Source organism: Bemisia tabaci, chromosome 1 (genome assembly GCF_918797505.1).
Source record: "Bemisia tabaci chromosome 1, PGI_BMITA_v3".
Classification (NCBI taxonomy): domain Eukaryota; kingdom Metazoa; phylum Arthropoda; class Insecta; order Hemiptera; family Aleyrodidae; genus Bemisia; species Bemisia tabaci.
The window spans coordinates 531,231-544,940 of record NC_092793.1 but is presented as its reverse complement, the minus strand read 5'-3'; the positions used below and the strand labels follow the sequence as shown (position 1 = coordinate 544,940).

The 13,710-nt window shown below is 36.1% G+C and overlaps 1 protein-coding gene across 1 annotated transcript; it reads right to left on the bottom strand.

Annotated features, from left to right (window-relative positions):
• Positions 1-8,335: 8,335 nt before the first annotated feature.
• Positions 8,336-13,182, bottom strand: LOC140224190 (uncharacterized). Its single transcript, XM_072297734.1, has 4 exons — positions 12,836-13,182; positions 11,682-11,910; positions 9,696-9,805; positions 8,336-8,751 (listed from the first exon to the last, which is right to left on the bottom strand). Exons 2-4 carry the CDS (start codon positions 11,908-11,910, stop codon positions 8,560-8,562), a joined length of 531 nt encoding a protein of 176 aa, XP_072153835.1. The 5' UTR covers positions 12,836-13,182; the 3' UTR covers positions 8,336-8,559.
• Positions 13,183-13,710: the final 528 nt, after the last annotated feature.

Genomic DNA, 13,710 nt, shown 5'->3' with positions numbered 1-13,710 from the left:
CTCAAAAACCAAAACAAAGCACCGCCATTTTTGGGTCCTAAGCCTCTACGACCCTCCATGCCGAGATACGGCAAACGAGTTTGACCGAAAAACCTTCAATTTTCTGCACAAACCACAAACCGTTGAGAAGCTGTTTGTGAAATATCAGTGCTGCCGTTTCCCGGAGCTAATTCCGAATTTCGGAACTTTTGAAGTTTCTCGGAATTTTTCCCGGAATCTTTATAATTCCCGGAATACCCCGGAATTTTTGCCTTTTTTCGGATTTTTCCCGGAATTTTTGCCTTTTTTCGGATTTTCCCCCGAAATTTTTGCCTTTTTTCGGATTTTTCCCGGAATTAAAGCCATTTGTAGGAATTTTTTATATTTTCATCGGAAGTATTGTGATTAAACTGGACATTTTCTCGCAATGATCATTCTGAAAATGGGGATTCTGTCTTCCAGAATTTTCTCGAGTGTCGTATCCATTTTCCCGCGGTTTTCTACCAAACCTAACCTCAAGAAAGAAAATCAAAATATGAAAATAATGAAATGAACTGAACAACTGTTCACATCATGTTTTGGTGCTCGTTACTAAGCAGTTTTTTTTTAGTAAATAGTTAATTATCAGTGATTCCGTGTCTATTTTTGTCCAAGCCGTACTTATTTTTCTCCTTGTCCTTTTTCTATATTTGTTTGTTATTTTCATGTAAGAAAATAAATTATTAGAAAATTAAAGCCAATTTATGCATTAAAACCAAAAAATTCCTTTCCTAAACGGATGTGTCAGTCGAGCTTCTATACTATACACTACACATCCATTGCAGTGACTCTAAAGAAAACAAGTTCAAAGCTGAAAATTTCAAAAGTTGACGTAGCATAAATGAAAAAAAGTGCTCTGAAAATTTATTAAACAGCAAATATTTTGCTGCTGGGAAAACCTATGTTCCTAAAAAAGAAAAGCTTCAAGTAAATGGACTGATCCATTTAAATGTGTCATTTTTACATCTCTAACGTTTAATCTTCAATTTATATAAAATTAAAATAATTTGCAGAGTTTTCATTCCGGGGAGATGGTCAATTATGTCAATTATTAATTACAATTAATTCCCATTCCTTAATGCGGGCTTTTCAAATGATTTAACTGTTTTATAGGATAGCCGCCCTTTGAAATCACTGTCAGGGCGTCATAATTACGTCCAAACCAGTTGAGAAACTGTTCATTTAATATTCATGACGCCTTGACAGTGATTTTAAGGGGCGGCCGTCTTATAAAACGGGTAAACCATTTGAAAAGCCCGCGTCAAGAATCGGAATTAATTCCGGGCCAATCTCGGAACTTTTTCCCGGAATTTTTGAAAATAATCGGAATAAAATAGAGTACCTGTATAGGGAGAGTAGCGACACATCGGTTCATGCAACGAACTACACCTCTAGAATGGCCGCGAGATAGCCATAGAGTACAATAGAGTCGCAAAGTACTGGAGCGCCGATGAAGCCAATCCATTAACAGGCGTTTCCGAGCCACGTGTGCTCCGAAAATAGTGAACCATTTGCGAACCCAACGGCATTTTGTAACACGGCGGCTTATGGAGAAATCAAGAATTGCTTGTGTTTTTTAGGTATTTTATAATTCAATCAGCATTAATTTTTGCAAATTTTGCTATTTAAAGGTAGTCAAAGCCATAATGAATCCATTGATGTATATTACTCCTGGATAATATTCATATTGGGATTTAATTTCTGACTTATACCAAGTGTGAACCAACCGGCATTTCTTATCACGGCGGCTTACGGGGAAAGCAACGACTGCCTGTGTTTTTTCGACATTTTTTATTCAATCGATATTAATTTGTGCAAAATTTGCTATAATTAGATAGTCAAAGCCATAATGAATCCATTGATGTATATTACTCCTGGAGAATATTCATATAGGGATTTAATTTCTGACTTAACTACCAAGTTGTGAACCAACCGGCATTTTTTAACACGGTGGCTTATGGAGAAATCAACGACTGCTTGTGTTTTTTCGACTTTTTTTAATTCCATCGGTATTAATTTGTGCAAATTTTGCTTGAAATAGATATTCAAAGCCATAATGAATCCATTAATGTATGTTACTCCGAGATAATATTCATATACGGACTCAATTTCAGACTTATTACCGGCCTACTTATTTTAGCTGGTTCAGTGTGTGTCTAGCCGACGAACGGAGCCGAGTCGGGACTGTCGGGAGTGGGGAGCGCTGAGCGCGAGTCTCTGCGTATGCGTCATCGCTAGTCGCCGCACACTAGTCTCCGGAAAACTGGACAAAACAGCCTCGAAAAGTGACTTCATCGGCGATCCAGTACTTTGCGACTCTATTGTACTCTATGGAGATAGCAAACCTGCGTAACGCGCAAGGGCCGGTTTTTGAAGGCAGGAGGGGGTGGGAGCCCAAGTATAGCTAACCTCAATCTCCATTTCTGCTGCGTCTCACCCATAAGGATTACATGTGAAAATTTCAACCTATGTAAACTTTAATTTTTTTTGAGGTTTGCTTTCCAAGTTCCTATTTTTTGAGTTAAGAAAACCTTTGGAGGTGCGATTATTATGCAATCTTTTCATTGCTATCACTTTATTCAACAATATTCGGCAAAATGTGGGCAGCGTCTGACATGGGTTTAGATGGCAGCCTGCTGTGTGAGCCCAAGTAAACCTAACCTATATCAACTTCAAAACGTTCCGAGTCTCTAACACTGGTCGGCCATTCTCAAGGTAAGTGAAACGAAGGTATGCTCGTCCCGACCCTTTCGGCCAAAACTCGGGTTTCGGCTCTCGCCGGCAGAGCTGTGGCGCGCGATTTGAATGTCAACATTTTTGCATCCTGGCCGAAAACAAACATGGCAGCTGCTCTGCTGTGAGGTCGGTGTCTCGACGTAAACAAACATTGTATGAAAACTGAAAAGCTTTTGTGTTATTTATCAAAATTGATTTCTCCTCTCTTCTGATTTCTTTTTGTTTCTGTTCTACCCTTATTCGCGAACATCTCGAATTTCATTTCAAGTTTAATTCGGCTTCTATTACGTTTAACTCTCCTATAAATCGCTCTGTTCCGAAGTGCAAGTGAGTGATACCTCAAAGATTGTTGCCTCTGTCTACCCGGCAATAACATCCAAGAATCATTTTGTTCTAAATTATTCTTCGCGTATTTTACTTCGGGATACAGATTTATTGTCACTCAAGATCGGAAATAATGATTAGCTCCAATATTTTTGAATATCAGTCAGTATCGAATATTTCTGTCAAAGAAGTCCAGGATGTAATCAGCAGTCGAGAAACACCCTGGGACAAAAATGTTTTGGCTTTGATATGTACTTATAATTCTATACCTTTACTTTGCATTTACAATTCTCAGTACCTTCTTCATCATCAGGTAAATTTAAGTGATCACAGACATACGCCAAGATGAAAAGAGAGCTACCTCCAAAGAGAGGCGCTTTTAAGTTTTAGTACCTACTTAAAGGCAGTAGTTTTAAGTGTTGAAAATTAGAAACTGAGTTTTGCTTTTTATTATTTCTCAGTTACTTACAGGAGTTTTTCACATCATCTTCAAGTCATTTCTGCTTTGCATGATCAATCCTGGCGATTGATCAAAGTGGCCCAGTGAAATTGTAGGGTCAGTTTGTTCTTTCCTTCAGAAATATCAACATTCGTATCTGCAATCTGAGCTAAGGACTGGATTAAAGTACCTTCCTATTATCAGCTGCTTAATGTCATGTACCCATGAAAGCGTTTATTCTAGATGTTCTCTGGTTTTTCTAAAGATCAGAATGTGTCCAAAAAGCTAATGAATGACAGTCATCTCTTAGCTAACAACAATCTGACTTTGGAAAGACTTGCTGATAATCTGTACGTTCATCTGGAAGAATTCTAGGTACATAACCACAGATGTATCAAAAGTGGATTTCTATAACTGAAAATGGGTAAGTACATAAGAAATAAACCAAATTATTCCATCGCTATTCCCATGATTTTCTCATTTCCCAGTCAACACGTTCCAATATGACACCCGTTGCGATCAAAGATTCCGACTTTGGCACATTAAAATACCAAGATATAATGTTTTAGCATAATAATGCATACATGGGGTCAAAAAAAATTCAATCCCATAAATGCGGTTTGCTCCACAAGGAAGTGAACTTCGGCAGAGAACAGATTTCATTATGTTCTTCTGGTGCCAATGCCCTAGAAAGATCAAGACCCTGTTACCCCCATAAGATTAACTCAGAATTTTGGGAGCGAATCTGATCAAATTTCAAAGAAATTTACTAGGATAAGTAAGGATTCCAATTTTTTTCCTACCAGTTATAAAAACATATCCAACTTCAGAGTCTCGCCCTAGGTTCAACAGTTCGATGAAACCTTTTAATATTCAACATTTTCTTCTATCTAATTTAACTTTGAACTGGACGATAAAGAAATGTCTTTACTTCCAGAAAAGTTATTTAAAATTCCATGCAAGTCCTATATATTACAAAAGGCCATCCTGTACTTACTACAAAATCTCATTTTCTGAGAGCACATTACTTACTCAAGTTCTTAACAACTTTTTTGGGTGGAAAAAATGGTTACGTATATTTTTAATTGGACGTATTTCTACTAAGCGGAACTAAATGCCATCGGGTGAAGAAGGTAGAGGGGGAGTTGGATTGGCGGTGGAACCGGGCATCAAGCTTATTCCGTCCTATGCTCCCAATGCTTTTCCATGGCGCTCAGCTCCATTTAGCAGAACACGCTATCCGGGATTCTAAAATCCTCAAAAGGAACTGAAATTGGCGTTTAGTTCCGTTTCGTAGAAATACGTCCAATTTAAATTGATAATTTTTGCATAATCTTATTGCTTCAGTATGCACTGAAGTCTATAAAAAACATAATGAAGAGCAAATTCTATTTAGCACTCTTTCTATTACAGGACTATTTTGTCAAATATTTCAGCTGTAAAAAATCAAATTTCAGCTTGAATTTTAACTTGAAGATAATGAGCAAAAATATCTTACTGCATGACCACTTTTGAGGAAAGAAATTTCAAATTACTTTACTACTGGTGCTACAGCACAAATGGACTTCAGTCTCCAAGACCCAAGGCTTTAGCTGGGTTTTCATGGCAAAGGTTTTTTTACATGGTAGATTTCTACACCTACAACAACCGTCTCCCTTTTTTTGAGCTTGGGAACAATGGCATCAAAAATTCATTTTATAAGATTGTGACTGTTACATCTATAACACTGAAATGAACAGAGCTTACAAATTTTTTAATTTATTATTTTGTTAGGAAAGAAAAATTATGATTTCTATCAATGGTACGATGGGTAAGAATAATAATAAAAAGAAAAGAAGTGAAATAAAGAAAAATGGCATTTTTAATTCAGCTTCATGTAAACCGCCAAATGACAAAAACAATTACAAAATTCAAGGCAAATTGGTGTAATGCTTGGACACACACACTGATCTGTTAAGGCCGGAATCATCAACAACAACAACAACAACCAAAAAAAAAAAAAAAAAACACAGGAAATTTGCACATTTTATGAGTTTAAATTTCTTGAATTTTCAGTATTTCATCGCAAGATTTCGTTTGTGAAAAAAAAAAGAGAATTGGTCTGATATTGGAATGTTACAATAAATTTGCTGCGGGTGACTATTTTTTGTATTTTATGTTTGACATATCCCTACAGATTTAAAGATGTCCTGGCAATTATGAAAATTCACTAGCACTGTGTTCAATTTTGATGAGAGTGGATGAAGTTGTGGGTCAGTCCTCTATCATGAATAGATAACAAAACTTAATCATAATAAAAAGTAACATACAAGGTAAAAATATAAAACTCCACCAACAATTTTACAGTAACTAAATTAATTGAGTCCCACAGACCGATGAATCATGATAGACATACATTTATGTTTTGGGAAGGCAGTGAACCTTTCCTAGGCTTTGCAATGAGCTGATGGGACATTCTACGGTTCTCAGGGAAAAATTTACTATCACGAAAAGTAACTCAATAACAACTGAAGAAATTGCCCGTGGAAGGAAGTCTGTACAAAGCTATTCACAATTTATTGGATAGTTGAGCTAAACAGTCATATCTGCACTGTAATGTTTCGAAATCTTATCTCCTATTTCAACTTCCTGGAAGGAAACAAACCATCATTTTTGCTTAAAATTTTGTGAAAAAAACCTTCAAAGAGGCAAGACAAATTGCAACAATTTTCAATTAGGGATGTTGGTTAAAAATTAATTTTCTAAAAATCCACGAAAGTAAGCTCTTAGATAGTTTAATCTGGTCTGACAAATAAAATAAAAAAATAATGAAAGCACAAAATGAGAAACCAAATGAGTAGACAGTAAAAACGAGAGAAAGAAAAAAAAAAAAAAAAAAACCCACACAAAACAAATTTTTGAATTCTTCAGTTATAGAACAACTGATGATTATTATATCAATATTTTGAAATATCAATATTTTGACGCCATTTGGTCAATAAATGTTGGTTTTAAACGATCTATAGAATATGTTCCATGTGTGAGAAAGGTGGGCAATTTGCAATCCAAAAAAACAAAAAGATGCAACTTATTTAAATTTTGTTACAAAGAAATTTCAATTAGAAGAGCCCCTTCAATCGACGAATAGACAACAAACTTGACACTCCGGTACAAAAGTAAACACTTTACCATGTGATTGCAATTTATAGCATTTCCTCACGAAATGTATTCCCTGGGCGTCTACAATGCTATGTTATAGGCCCTCACAGACTTTGGCTGCTGCTTATTTGATGGCAAATGCAAGTCCATGCATCTTTCATTGAGCTCAACTTAATATATAAAATTGAGGCAATGTTACATATTACATGATACATTATAATCGAGATAAAAGTTGAGACCAAAAATATTTTTTGGAAATCAAATTAGGGGCTTGAAATGCTTGGTGGTCAATATTTTGGTTCGATCATATTCTTAAGTTTAAGTTAACAAATGGCCTGATTTGGCGTTTAATTGGGGTTATTTTGGGGTTATTAAAAGAATTTATTTCTTTAGAAGATTTAAGGATTAAAAATTAAGTTCCCTTTGATGAGCTAGAGCTGGCTTGAGAACTTCTGTCACAAAAAAAAAAACCCCAAAAAAACCAAAAAAAAAAAATTTATGTTACTAAATGTTATGTTATGTTACTTATGTTAATAAATATTTATACTGATCGAAAGAAAATGAATTATCTAGAGCCAACAAATCATCATAATAACTGCACAGGTACATATCTGCAACTTCTGATATTTAACAAAGTACTTCATTTATTTATATGATAGAAAAATAATATACCTGCATGAAGAAGTTTTCTAACAAATCTTGGTTGAGCCGATGAGTGATGATGAAGATAGCTCCAAATTTTTTCTTTAACTCTTCGAAAAGTCCCTTAAGGGACTCAATGGACAATAGGATCATTTTTTGAAACAACTGCAGGGTTTTTTTCCGACACACAACATATTTTTGATGACCTTGCTCATTTCCTCAAGAGTGGACATCTGATGCTCCAACCCTTCAAAAGGCTTTTTTGTGGGCACTTTTGCTTTCAACAAATAAGAATTGAAGAGGTCGAACCATCGATTGACCAACCCAAAAAATTCTCCGAGGAGTCTTGCCAACTCTTTGTCATCACCAGGGAGGTAATGTTTTAAAGCCTTCGAAACAGTATGCGAGAACAATTCTGCAGCAATGGCTACATTTTGTCTTTTGGTTTTAACACATTTGACATGAATTTCGGCAAGTTTAAACAGTGAACTAATCTCGGTTAAATTTTTATTGATTAGTTCCAGTAAAGGGCCTTTATGCAATTTTTTTTTGTGTCAATTTTAAACAAAAAGTCAAGAAAGAATTGGACAATGGAAGAGTACTCAACTGCATTGACAATTAGATACCTTAGTCGCAGATGCTATACTTTCTTAAGAAAAACGCTGAAATATCCACTTCCTGGAGTCAGCACTCTAAGGAAATGGGCATCCACCCTTAAACTCAGGTCAGGTGTCCTTTCAGATGTCCTGGCAATCATGAAAATTCATGGCAATGATAAAACTCCTAAGGAAAAGGTTACAGTTCTCACGTTTGATGAGATGAAAGTTTCACGTATGTTTGAATATTGCAAGAAAGAAGACGAGGTTGTGGGTCCTCATAACTATGCCCAAGCGATAATGGCTAGAGGACTCTTTGATAAGTGGAAACAGCCAGTATTTCTCGATTTTGATAAACCCATGAGTAAGAAATTACTTCTCAAAGTAATTTCTGAACTCGAAAAAATTAATTATAAGGTCGTAGGTGTGACCAGCGATTGTGGCGGGGGCAATCAAAAATTATGGAATGAACTACAAGTAACCTTGAAAAAACCCTATTTCTTACATCCCATCACGAAAGAAAAAATTTTCGTTTTTGCTGATGCTCCGCACCTCCTTAAATTGCTGAGAAATTGGTTTCTCGATACAGGATTTTTGATCAACGAAAAAAAATTACATAAAGGCCCTTTACTGGAACTAATCAATAAAAATTTAACCGAGATTAGTTCACTGTTTAAACTTGCCGAAATTCATGTCAAATGTGTTAAAAACCAAAGGACAAAATGTAGCCATTGCTGCAGAATTGTTCTCGCATACTGTTTCGTCCCTGGGAAAGGGAAAGAAACATAACTCATGCTTTTCACTACGTTGCAGGGATGCATTTTCACAACCGGCAACACAACAGGTTTCACGAGATACCTGTAAAAAAGAAATGGAACATGAGATAAAGCAAATAAAAAGTACAAATTTTCTTGTTTATTACTTGAACGCGTGTTTGAAAATACAAACATATGAGTCGCTTTCACAGCACTCTCTGGCACTCTACGACATATAACCGCCACAGTACCCTGTCCTCCCACAACAGCCCTTTTGGGAGGTTAAACTTCCTTATTTCCTTTTAAACCCCTGTCGCCATCCTTTCTTTGGGCATCCCTTTCATCTCCTCCCAGGAGGAACCAAATCAAGCATGCTCTTTAGGAGCCTTTCTTCCATCATCCTATTAATATAACCATGGAAGACAAGCTCTTTGATAATGTGGTCAAATACAATGTCATTTTCAACTCCCATCATCTGACACCCTTTATCATTACGGACCCGACCTCTTCAAAAAATCCATCTACATTGTTCTGAGCACACACTGTATGCAATTCATCAGCTGTCAAACTTCAAATCCACATTTTAAAATACTTTTCACAACAGCGTTGTAAATTCTCCTCTGTTAGAAGATCTATTTAAGTTTCTGAATGTTTCGTAAAATATGGATACAGCGTGTCAATATTGGAATTTTCTGTAGTTCAGCAGCTGCACATGATGATTAGAATAATGATAATAGTGATAGAAAATTACTCACTTCAAATTTGAGCAACACGAATTGCAAGTATATCAGATATACTTCAGGGGCAAACACGAACTTCTTAAAGACTATAGATATCTTCAGACAGAGAGATCTTTCCCTCTCCCTTTGTCTTTACGATAGAACTCATAAAATATTTGAAGTGCAAAATTTGAGGGGAGTCTTCATTCTCTCTGTGCCAACAATTTGAAGATTCTGTTTCTAATAATCACCATAAAATTCCTCTCTCTTTAATTTTAAATTAAATTTTTGGAATGAACATTGTAGTTGAAATAAATTATTGTGTTACCTCAATATTATTATCATCTTCCTCTTGAGATGCAATCGCTTCTGATGTTGAGAGTAGTGAATTCGGACATGCATTTGTTTCACAGGTGGAGAGAAGTAAATTTGGAATAGCTGCAAAAGGAAATTCATGAGAGATTAATCACTTAATCCAGAGAGGTGGAAAAATAGCACTCATCCAATTCAGAGGACTTCAACAAACTTTCTGTTCAAGGTCTCTGAGTGGGAAATATTACCTTTTTCCTTGGCAAATGAGGCTGTTCGTTCATGATACAACTTGATATTAGTATAATTGTTTGGTTGTATCGCTTAGTGAAGATTACCGATATCGTAAAAACTTTATTGATCGGCTTACTTTGCTGAAACTTTGCTTCTGGTTTTGGTTGAAGGCAGGCATCAGTTACAAAAGATTCTGATCAGTTTTTTTCAAATCAAACAGTTGTTTTGATTACATGTATCGTATAAAACCTTACAATTAAGGAAAGATAATACAGGAAATATTTACATCAAGAGAGAAAAAGTCCTGCTTTAAATATATGAGCATTAACTTTGAAGAAAAAGTAACTTTTAAATTTTTCCTTCTGAATTGAATTCTCATAAACTTTCTCAAGTGAGCATACAATAACCTAAAATGAAATGATAATCAGCTTTACTAAAAAATGCTTCTTTACGGACTGCTTTAATTTGATTTCACATGTATGTACTTATTTAAGTTCTGACAAATTAGTTGGCTCACTATTAGGGAGAAAAAAGACCCATCATATTGATCCTCACATTTAGTTCATAGCAAGAAGGAAAAATTGCTGGTGTAAGTTCAGAGAACGTATCTCGGATTGCGACATGGCGGATTTGTTGACAAGTTTTATTCTTTAAGGGAAAAATGAAAAGGATTTTTTTCTTTAAACTTCTCCTGATTTTTCTTCTTGGCACAAAGAATACTCCCTCAAAATTTCAGACAGTAATATTAGTATGTTATTTTGCACGAAAATAAAGAGGGTACGTAACTAAATTGCGAATTTCCATAATTGAGATACATTTTCCTGAACTTATGCCAGAGATACGGTAGATTTTCTTGCCTACACTCTAGAACTCAGCCGACTATTTTGGCGACACATCCGGCATTTTAATCATATCTGATTGGATCTTGGCCCATCTTCATAAAATTTAGGGAAATTAGATTCCTACATTTTCTTTACTTTGTCTGCCTCATTGAAAAGAGAAAAAAATATGTAGCCGGTGCCTGGCTGAAAGAAAAATAAAAAGTTATAAAAAAAAGTCGAGTCCACGCCAAATAAGTTTCCGCACTTTTAGACTGCGAGAGAGGATTCACTATCTTGCTTTTTGCATTTACTTTACATGAAAAAGCGACGTTAGATGATCTTCTATCGCAGTCTAGAAGTGCGAGAATTTATTTGATGAGGTCTCTAAAAATGTTTCTTACGAGAGAAATAAGAAACTCTCTCTCATTCACACCAGCAGTGACTGAAGAAGGTTATCATCTTTGAAAGCAAACTGTATTAATTAATAAACGACTCAATAAAGAATCCTACCTCCATTGCTCATGACTAGAACTATCTATGTTCTGTACACAGTTAGTAAAATAAGTTGATTTCAGTTTGGGAGAAGTGAGATTCCACTGAAAACTGGCCTACAAGGGATTCAACAAGACCTGTCATGGCCATTAAGACATTGATTAATTCTTCCAGAATAAAGGTCTGGTGAATTATTTTGCTTTGATAAAATAAACATTTTTATGGTTTCAAAAAGCTATGACCTTTTTGCGACCAAAAAAAAAAAAAAAACAAAAAAAAATTGAAGGTTTCTGCAACTCATTAGAAAGATAAGGAACAGAAAAACAGAGACCATGTCCAACTCTCTTGATAACTTCATGATACTTAGGTAGGTACCTATCTAACTTCCCAGGAAGTTACTAAAGGTGATGTATAGACCAATCCAAAATGTAATAAAAATACTTTAAGCTAAACCTTACCATTCTTGCGCAATCTTTTACGTCTTGTTGTTTTGAAGATTTGTGGGGCCTCGAAATCTTCGGGAGAAAAATGCACCTGGCAAATCCTTCCATTCGAGACATTCGTGTTCTGTTTGCATGCCGACAGCCATACTTGGCAAAGAGAGTGGTCCTTGGGAAAACGGAAGCATGACAATGCACCACCAGTGTCATAATTTTTGCAATTTGCAAACGAGCATTGTTTCGGCATCTGCAAATAAAGTAGATGGAAAATGTGAGATGATTCGGAAGAGTAAGTACCTAAACCAATCGGAGGATTTGCAGAGGAGACAGCATGTGTTTACTTAAGGCTTATTAAACTGGTTGTTCAAACTGATCTCTGCACTCAGAGTACGCATGCTTAGATGGAAGGATCAATTTAATAATTGTGCTTAGAAATATTTAGAACAAACTGATATTCCTTTCAATAATTTTGGGTGAATATCTAGTATACATAAGATTTGCCGATCAAGTACCTGCAAGCAAAGTTTTGATAGCAAGAATTACAGATAAATAATCTTTTGGTGAAATAACTAGATTCCAGATGCTTTCATCGAAATATGCCATGCACGATTCTCTCTATTTCTTTGTGTGACTTTCTGATGCAATGCACACTTAAGTAGAGATGTACGATGTACCTACGATAACACTCAGGCAAGGAGTAATGCTCAAAAAATACACTGTGTTTATACTTCTAAACACATGATAAACTTTCAGTGGCAAATTTGGGCACGGATATGCATCAACAAGTATGCTCCAAAGATTTATGAATCCTGTTGTGAGTTATAATTGATGCAGGAGTATTTATGGTAAAAGTTGGCCGTCTGTAAGAGCAGTTATTGGTCGGCAAATCGAGAACTGTACCACAGGCAAATACTAATGATGAAAATGTTTGCGAGGGTGTCATTATGACACCAATATCCATATCTATTCGGCAAGTTTAGAGACTCTTCTTAGCATACTCTCGAATTAATGATATCCAATCTTTGGTAGTAATGCTGCATTTTTCAATTATTCCCGTTGAAGAAATACTTTGCAAATGACAACAAAGTGAAGACAATTCTTGTCCTTTAAGCACGTCAAAGCTGCGCAGCAGTAAATTCTCATAATCAATTGCAATAGTCTACACAACTTACCTTCTACAGCTTTTGTCCGATCAGCAAAAAACTCAAACCAAACTCGAACACACGGGAAATCATTCAGTCAAATCACATTTTCACAAGTTCACAAGGCACATTATTATTATTTCAATCTACAAGACGAGAAAAAAGAACAGAGAAATTTCCTTGGCAGAACTCTCAGAAGCCGGAATTGATTACACGCGGAAAGCGGAAACACGAGAATGACGCGGCCGCCATGTTTGTTTTCGGCCAGGATGCAAAAATGTTGACATTCAAATCGCGCGCCACAGCTCTGCCGGCGAGAGCCGAAACCCGAGTTTTGGCCGAAAGGGTCGGGACGAGCATACCTTCGTTTCACTTACCTTGGGTTCGGAATTTGATCGTCTATCGAGGCCTATGGACCCATGCATGGACCAAGGGAGTAGCTGGTGGAGCGTGCTAGAGTACCTATATTGAGAGAGTATGGCCACTGGAGTTACCACCTCTGATTGGCTCAGCCATCTTAGGCTGAATGAGGACCCAAAAATTAGAGTCCCTTTATACCCAGAGTTAAGACAACTCACTTTTGGTTCGGCTGAAAGTGGCCTAAAAAAAAAATCCAATTCTGATTGGTTCTCGCTCATGGAGGCCGAAACGAGTGCACCAAGATGGCGGTACCTCGAATGTGAACAAGAATAATGAAAATATCACCTAATTGTGGTTTATCAAGAGTAAATTGTCATTTCCATCGGTCCAAAATGAAAAGAGAATAAGAAATTATTCACAAATCACAAACCATCTCATTTTCTTTTTAATTGATCAATTTGTTGATGTTGTTGTTTTTGTGTGACATAGAGTCCCTTTATACCCAGAGTTAAGACAACTCACTTTTGGTTGGGCTGAAAGTGGCC